General features: G+C 51.6%; 1 protein-coding gene across 1 annotated transcript; it reads left to right on the forward strand.

The window, feature by feature from the left end:
- Window positions 1-2207: 2207 nt before the first annotated feature.
- On the forward strand, window positions 2208-7170 carry LOC121837437 (the record flags this gene model as incomplete). Its single annotated transcript, XM_042293056.1, has 3 exons — window positions 2208-2225; window positions 2369-3365; window positions 7130-7170. Coding segments are annotated over 3 exons (1056 nt in total), but the record flags the coding sequence as incomplete, so codon positions are not given.
- Window positions 7171-7959: the final 789 nt, after the last annotated feature.

Raw genomic sequence — 7959 nt, forward strand, 5'->3', positions numbered from 1 at the left:
CGGTATGGTCGGAATTGGATGAGATTATTATAAACGAACGCCTGGTTGCCCAGCAAAGAGTAGAATTGAGACGCTCTGGACGACGCACCGTGGAGGACTTGGCGGTGCGCAACGCATTTTTTAATAAACAGCAGCAGCAGATCGCACGAGCGCTCATGCAAGCCAGGAGCGCACAGAACAACGGGCTCGCGCTTCCAGTTCTGACTTCGCTCGCAGATAATGTGGAACTAAATATAAACACTCACGCTGCAAAGCATTTGCATCGTGGACGCCCACGGCGGACGCCGACCGCATCGAAAGCTAGCCTCGTGAAGCACACGCCGGAGCAGATTAGAAAGCAGACGAACCGCCGGTGCGCTACCCCACGGCCTCGGAACGGGTGCGCAAGGCAGTCTGGGATTGAACGCATCTTCCGGCTTCACTCAGGCTGACGTCGTGCCGGGTCCTGTCTGTTTAAACGTCCTTGCATGCGCCCAGCGCTTAGTGAGATTGGTCTATTGTGGATACCGGTAGAGCCTGTACGAGGTTACCGACCGCCGGTTTAAGTGCCGGCGCCGGTAAGGCGTTACCGGTCGCTCCGATACGTGGTTGCTGTTGACCGCGCATCGATTAGAGGCCACCGGTACGTTAACACGGCCCACCAGTGTGGTGCACCGGTTTCGCCTGTACGTGTTCACTCGCCGCCTGTACATGATATGGGCAACCGGTACGGCGTATCGGCTTCGCCGGTACGTGGTTACCGGTCACCGGTGTGGCCTACCGGCGGTGCCCGTGTGTGTTTACCGGCCGCCTGTGCATGGATTGGGTAGCCGGTACGGCGTATCGGCTTCGCCAGTACGTGGTTACAGGTCGCCGGTAGAGAGCTACCGGTTACCGATATGAGGATACAGGACTCCGATGTGAACCGGTATAGGCCGGTATACATTTGTACAGGTTTTTTCAGTAGGGTATGGCTCAAAGGGGTCCCCCGTATGAGCCATAACGGTCACCTATTTGTACAAACAGGTCACTCCTTTGGCAAACGGGTCGCTTGTCTGGGCAAAAGGGTCTCTCGTCTGGGCAAATGGGCGACTCGTTTGTGCAAAGTTGTCGCACGTTTGCTCAAACCGGTGACCATGTTGCAAACTGTACCGGTTTAATTAAACGGCTCTCCGGAGCCCGTTTGATATTGAACGTACAGATCGGCGGCGTGGGCACGCCTAGCGTTTCAGCCGTGGCAGCCAATGTTTCCGGAAGGCTGGGAGCGCCGGTTCATCGATTTCAGGTCGTCCGCGTAATGCAAGTAATTATATTTATATTTTAATTGCGCTGATGTTCGCTTATACTGCAACTAAAACTAACACCTTTTTTGTTGTTGTTTTACGTAAACGCGCGACGTTGGTGAGCCGATATTTTTGACAGAACTTTAAAACTTTGTCCATCTTTGTTGCCTCAATTTACTTATTCAGCTCGAATCCCTCTCTCGCAGAAGACGTGACTGCGTGAAAGAATATACTTCTAGACTCCGTTTCACTTCAAGACGCAGCAAAGGTAGCGCGCGAACACGCGGCTGTAAGAACATCGAGGATTGCGAGAGCACGCCCGCCGTTGCAACAGTCAAACTACGAGCTCGCGCTGAGAACTTTCTTCGCTCGGGCGCAAGCCGAGCTTCTGGCCGCCCCGCCGCCATTTCCAGCGTTCGAGCGTGCTAAAATGCGCGCGCGCGCCCGCCTGCTTCCGAGGCTACAAAAACACGTCTCACTGGAATGCCTGGGGAGAGGGTTCGGTGCTGTCCCGGTGTCCTGCCCTCCACCGCGCCCCCTCCCTCCTCTCTTGTCACCTCTGTCACATGACCCGCAGCAGCGCGCGAGCTACACGCTGATAAGCATCGAGATGCGGAAGGGCGCGCCTGGCCGCCGCTTTTTTAGATACGGAGCATCTCTTGCTCGGGCTATGTCCCGCGGCGTCGTAGTCCGCACTCACACTACGCATGCGCAACTCTCCTCGCTGCGCGTGCGTTCTCTCTCTCTCCAACAGCTGCGCGAAGTGCACGCAGCTACCAGCTGCGTCCCTCTTTCCAACAGCTGCGCGTGCGTTCTCTCTCTCTTCAACAGCTGCGCGAAGTGCACGCAGCTACCAGCTGCGTGCACTTCGCGTGCGTTCGCTTCTACTCACACCGCGCGCGCAGGCGCAACTCTCCTTCTCTAGTTTCTTCTCCTTCAAGTTTGAATATAAGCAGCGGTAGCGCGCTGCGCGCGTTCAAGGGGAGGAAGTGGCCGGATTCCACTTCCGGCCGCCGCAGCGTACGGACGTGTCAATCATGAGCTCCCCCGGAGCGGTTTCAGCGGCCGCTGGCCGCGGTAACAGGAACTCGGACGCTGTTGCCCAGGAATACCAAGTTATTCTGCCGCCACTTCCAACAGGTACTACAGTTTTGAATACAGTTTTTTTGCATGCCGACGTGAGTGCAAGGCCCTACCGTCTGGAGCATTTTCGCGAGGCCCTTGTCAGCGCGACACTGTTCGCCGAGGTGGTCGCCATGGGGGCGTACCAATACAATCAGGTGTGGGCGGTTACCCTCAAGAGTGCCGAAGGAAAAAAGAAGCTGCTCGCCCCCGGCGAGCTGGTCGTCAAGGGGCGCCGGTATATCGTGGTCGACCCGAGCAACCAGGACACACGCCTGAAGTTACACTGGCTGCTGCACCACGTTCCCGAGGATGAAGTGCGAGTGGCCCTGGCACCCTATGGCAAGGTTACGGAAGTCGTCAGAGACGAGTGGCGGGCCGCGGGTGTGTGCTCAACAACGCGCTCGGTGTCACTCAGGCTCAAGGCTGGAGTCACGGTGGACGCCCTCCCACATCAACTGCGTGTCGCCGGCGACCTGGTCCTGGTGGTCGTCCCAGGCAGGGCACCGCTCTGCCTTCGGTGCCGGGGGAAGGGGCACATACGGCGGGAGTGTCGTGTACCGCGTTGTGTGCTCTGTCGACGCTTCGGTCATGACGAGAGCCAGTGCGTTAGGACCTACGCGTCCGTCACGGGGCCCTTAGGAAACGAAGACGAGGCTGAACATCGTATGGACGTGGCCGAGTCCGAGGCAGCTGCCTGCGACGAAGCTGGTGGACCACTTCCAGGGGCAACGTTCCCTGACCGCACCGCTGGGGATAAGAAAGATTTTGAGGGCGAAGGAGAGCAGCGCCTGCAACCTGCAGAGCCAGTAATATATATAGGCGACAGCCCTTCGGCGGAGGGCACCAAGACCGCAAGTTCGGTCCCTGCGACGACGTCTTGCAAAAAGCCGGAAGCCATGAGTGTCGAGGTGGCAGGCACCAGCGGCGCTGTCGCCAAGCGAGCTCGTGAAGAAGGCGTCGACGAAAGACCCAACTCCGGTGAGGCCCTCCCCGATGAGCCGCCCCCCAAAACGGCTCCAGTGCGCCGGGCAACCGTCAAGCCGAAGCCCAACATTCCGCCGGAAAGACGTGCGTCGGTGATATCGCCCCCATAGCAGCGAGGGCCCGCGCTCGGCTAGGCACCGCTTATCGAACTGGAGACCGACGTGACTCTGACAGGACGGCGGCTTCGCGTCTTCACGGCGAGGCATGTAATGAGGTGTTCGGCGATCCCATGGGTGGGTGCACCGAGCGACGCAACAAGACTGTGAGTCTGTCGCCGCTCTCAGTGACCCGAGGTAAGCACCATGCGACCCGTTTGCTCTAACTCTTAAATGGCAGTGAACCTTACGATACCTCTCCGCGTCGCGACGTTGAACGTGCGGGGCCTGGGAGCAAGGCGACGACAGTACCAGCTCAGCCGCCTTTTTCTAGAACACGATCTAGACATAGTCGCCGTCCAAGAAACGAAGGTTGAAAGTGTGGAGCAAACGGACCGCATGGTGCAGCCTTTCAGAGCTCGATACAATGTCTGCGTGTGTCACTCTGTTGGAACGTCAGGAGGTTGTGCTCTGTTTCTGCGCAATTCGTTGGGTATTGTTGAAGAGACAGTAACAGTATGCGAAACAGGCCGTTTAGTTGATTGTGACTTCTCCTTTTCTGGCTCACAGTGGCGGGCAATATGTGTTTACGCGCAAAATCGTGAATGTGAACGAAAAGTGTTCTTTGAACGTGTTGAATATTACATAAAATGCGAAAGACTTGTCATTTTGTTGGGTGACTTTAACTGTGTGTGCGCAGCAGAAGACAGAGTGCGCAGGCAGCCTGTTAGGGATCAGAGTGCTCTATTTTTGAACCTGGTAGTGCAAGAGAGTAATTTAGAGGATATTGGCTGTGTGTTGTCCCATACTAATTCTCCCCAGTTTACGCACTCTCAACGTGACAGCCACGCTCGCTTGGAAAGGGCGTACGTCTCTGCGTGTCTTGTTCCACTGTGTGAAAACTATGAAGTTAAGAACGTATCTTTTAGTGACCATAGTTGAGTCCTCTTTACAATTGGGCGAAAAGAAGTAAAATCACGGTTTAACTGGGATCTTTGGAAATTTAATGATAAGCTTCTGAATAATAAAACTTTTACGAATGATATGAAAGAACGCATTGGACAAATGCTGGCGTCTGGGACGCGAAACTTTGCTGAACTTTGGGAGCAGTTCAAGAATGACGTTAAAATAAGAGCGATTGGAAGATCATGTATTTTACGCCGGCAAGAAAAAGAGAAAGAAAAAGAGTTGCAGTGTCAGCTAGATTTCGTTTTAAGCATGGAGAGCGCGCAACCCGGAAAGTTTACAAAAGAAATTAAACAAGTTAAAAGCAAACTGGAACTTTTTGATGTAGAAAGATACAAAGGGACTGCGATAAGAGCCCGCGCCGAGCGTCTGTGGTTGGGTGAAACACCGACCAAGCGCTCGCTTAGCGATGAAAAGAGATACGCGTCACAAAATAACATAATAGAAATACAGTATGGCGCCTCCATGACTCGCGTAAAAGAACTAATTGAACGCGCATTCGTGGAACATTATCAAGATCTTCTGGGGCATTGTAAGCGTGTAGAAGGATTTGATCGCGAGTTTCTACCACTCATGCCCAAGTTAGATGCCGAAGTTAAAGCGAGTCTCGAGGTACCAATTAGTCTGCAAGAAATTGAACGGGCAATCGATGAGAGAGAGAGAGAGAGAAAAAACTTTTAATAAACAATTCGTTTGGCTCTTCCGAGGCGAGAGGAGCCCTCATTCCAGGGCCCCTGTAGCTGTCGCTGCGGCACGGGCCCGCGAGACCAGATTACGCTGGTCGTCCGGATCGGGAGGCACTCACTTGATCGAATGACGTTTTAGCGAACGCCCACGTTTCATCGAACGACACTTTAGCGAATAGTCGGACGCCGCGAAGCGGCGTTTTCGGGTGGTCCAAGTGAGTTCATATTTTTGTAATGAGTTGCCGTAGACTGTCGCCGCGAAGCGGCGTAAAGCGCAGCGCGACGGATGGGTTAACGCGCGCCCCCGTTATTCGCTAAAACGACCATTCGCTCAAATGTCGCCGTTCGCTAAAATGTCATTCGCTCTTCTGATATGGACCCGTCCGGATCCCAGCTGCACGGTAAAAACGTTCCGTAAAAAAACGTAGAACTTCTCATTAAAAGCTACGGAGAAGCATCCGTAATCTGAAATACGGTTGACTTGTCCGTAAATCTAAAGTTACGGTTCTGTAAACAACAAGAAAAGTTGTTTGCAACAAGCTGAAAATTGTCTTATTTGGTTTAGACTGATAGACAACGGTTCTCACTCTTTAAAATATCATTTATTCCACTGTTAAACAACTTATAATAAAGGTTCCGAAACGAGGTGGCGCTAGTTACCGCTTAGTCGAAAAGGCTCGAGGTGAGATTTTTGTCTAGTACAATCACACTACCGCTATCTCTTCATCTACCCATCTCCGCTCGCTTGTTTTCCTTGTTTTGCTACCGCGCTTGTTTTGTCGAGGGGTAAAAGCGGTAAAGGCGCTTGGTGATTCTTGCGGTTGCGACTGTTCTACGTTAAACTACCTTGTTATCAAAACGGTGAGTTTGTTCTGCTCTTTTTATTAACATTGATTGGGGACTGTCATATATGCGTTCGTATTTTTGACACTTATTTCCTCGAAAGGAACGAAATCACGGATTTGCGTCGCTTTAAACTTTCGGGTTTAATGACGGTCGCCGCTATCTCAGTTCGTGTTTGACGTTCTTCTCAGAATTGAAAGCTCATGTCCGGTACTCGTTTGAACCTTGTGTCATGTCGCGAGCTCGCTGGTACGCGCGGTTCGTCGTTCGTAGCGATTGGGAGGCTGTTCGCGCGTGCTGGCTGGCAGGAGTGTTGCAGTAAAGCACATGACAACGCATTGTCTGAGTGCGTGAGTGTGCTTTACGAGTTTCGCAACGTTGTTCGCGCGGCCTGTAGCCTGCTCTTTTCGCCGGGGGGTCCCTATTGTTTCGTCGAAATTCGTTTCGCGGAAGTACGTTTCGTGGACAACTTTTCATGGACACGTTTCGTCGACACGAACGTTTCATCAACACTCGTTACGCGAATTTCACGCTGCAGGGTCGTTTCGCCACGCGTGTATCGGTGAAGTGCGCGTTAACCCACACTCCCGCCTGCGTTCACACCACTTCGCGGTGACAGCCTGCGGCTGCACATTACAAAAATGTTAACCCACCTAACCGACCCGTACAGGTCGCTTCGCGGCGACAGTCTCGTGCAGGTTATTAACCCCCCCCCCCCCCCCCTTAAAAAAAAGAAAAAGAAAACTAATTTGAGCTGTTGATGAAACGATCTGTCGAGGAAACGTCGTTCGATGAACTGATTCCTACCGGTGTATCACTACTGCGTGATGCGCGTTCACTAGTTAGCAATCACAATGCAGCTGATGAATTTCTCATTTCACAGAATGCACCTGTGTCACCGTACGCTGATCCCCCCAACCACATGGTCTAAGACCATCGTATTGATATTAATTTTTATGCTCATAATATTCTATGTGTATATTAAAGCAATATACGTCCACTCATTACTTGCATGGCGCCACTCAGGAGGGCACGTGATACCACTGTTCCACGGACTGTAAAATTGTATGCATTAATCTTGGCTCTGCAGTCAGACTGTTTGTAAAGAACTTAGCCACCGTTCCTGCAGATTCAAATCGTCTGAGATGCAAGCTCATATTTTTTTCAGGAGGCGTCATCAACAACAATTGCACGCCTCCTTGTCACTGAGCGTCAGCCAATGTTTAAAGAGCCTATGCCATTCTTGAAGGCGGTATGCGTCTTGTTTGAAGCTTTTTTGCGTGTTGAATTTACCTATCTAAAGGAAGCTTTGGCCAGTCTCGAGTTTATTCAACGGGGAGAGAATCTTAAAATGTGTCAAGTCCACAGGATATGTCATAGAATGACATAATCTATATCACCCTTTCATTTATCGTGCCGTAATGCTCTTTTTCACAACTCGCACAAACATTTGAGCTGTATTAATTTTACAAAGAATTACACTGATGCATTTTTATAATGAATTGATAACATGTGAACACTGGTTGTCATTAGGCTGTAACTTTCAAGGCTGGGGAACATGGTTATCTTGTATAGACCAGCACGCAGCACTGACGTCTTGCAGCTGCGGCGGCGCTGTCGATGGCACTGCGCATGCGCGCACACTTCATTTCACGCTAATTTGGTTTCTGCGCACGCACAGTGCCCACACCTGGTGTGGGCAAACGCGGGCTTGTGTATAAACAGCGTGTCGGTGTATAGAATGTGTATTTGTTCAGCAGTCTTTCAGGTTTAACATGATCCAACACTACCATAGTCTGACCTGATAATAGAAAAAAAAAATGGCTTTACCTTCACCAGGCTGAGTATTCATGAAGCAAGCATGGCATTAATGTTAGATGAAATAGGGCCCTATTGGAAAAACGTACAAGAAACAAACCTGCTGCTTGTACAGTCCTGGTATGACACCACAATAATTTATTGTTATTATACATGCAGCTAGTTTGGTTTTGCGTTCTC

Source organism: Ixodes scapularis, unplaced genomic scaffold, assembly GCF_016920785.2.
Source record: "Ixodes scapularis isolate PalLabHiFi unplaced genomic scaffold, ASM1692078v2 PGA_scaffold0__279_contigs__length_252992795, whole genome shotgun sequence".
NCBI lineage: Eukaryota > Metazoa > Arthropoda > Arachnida > Ixodida > Ixodidae > Ixodes > Ixodes scapularis.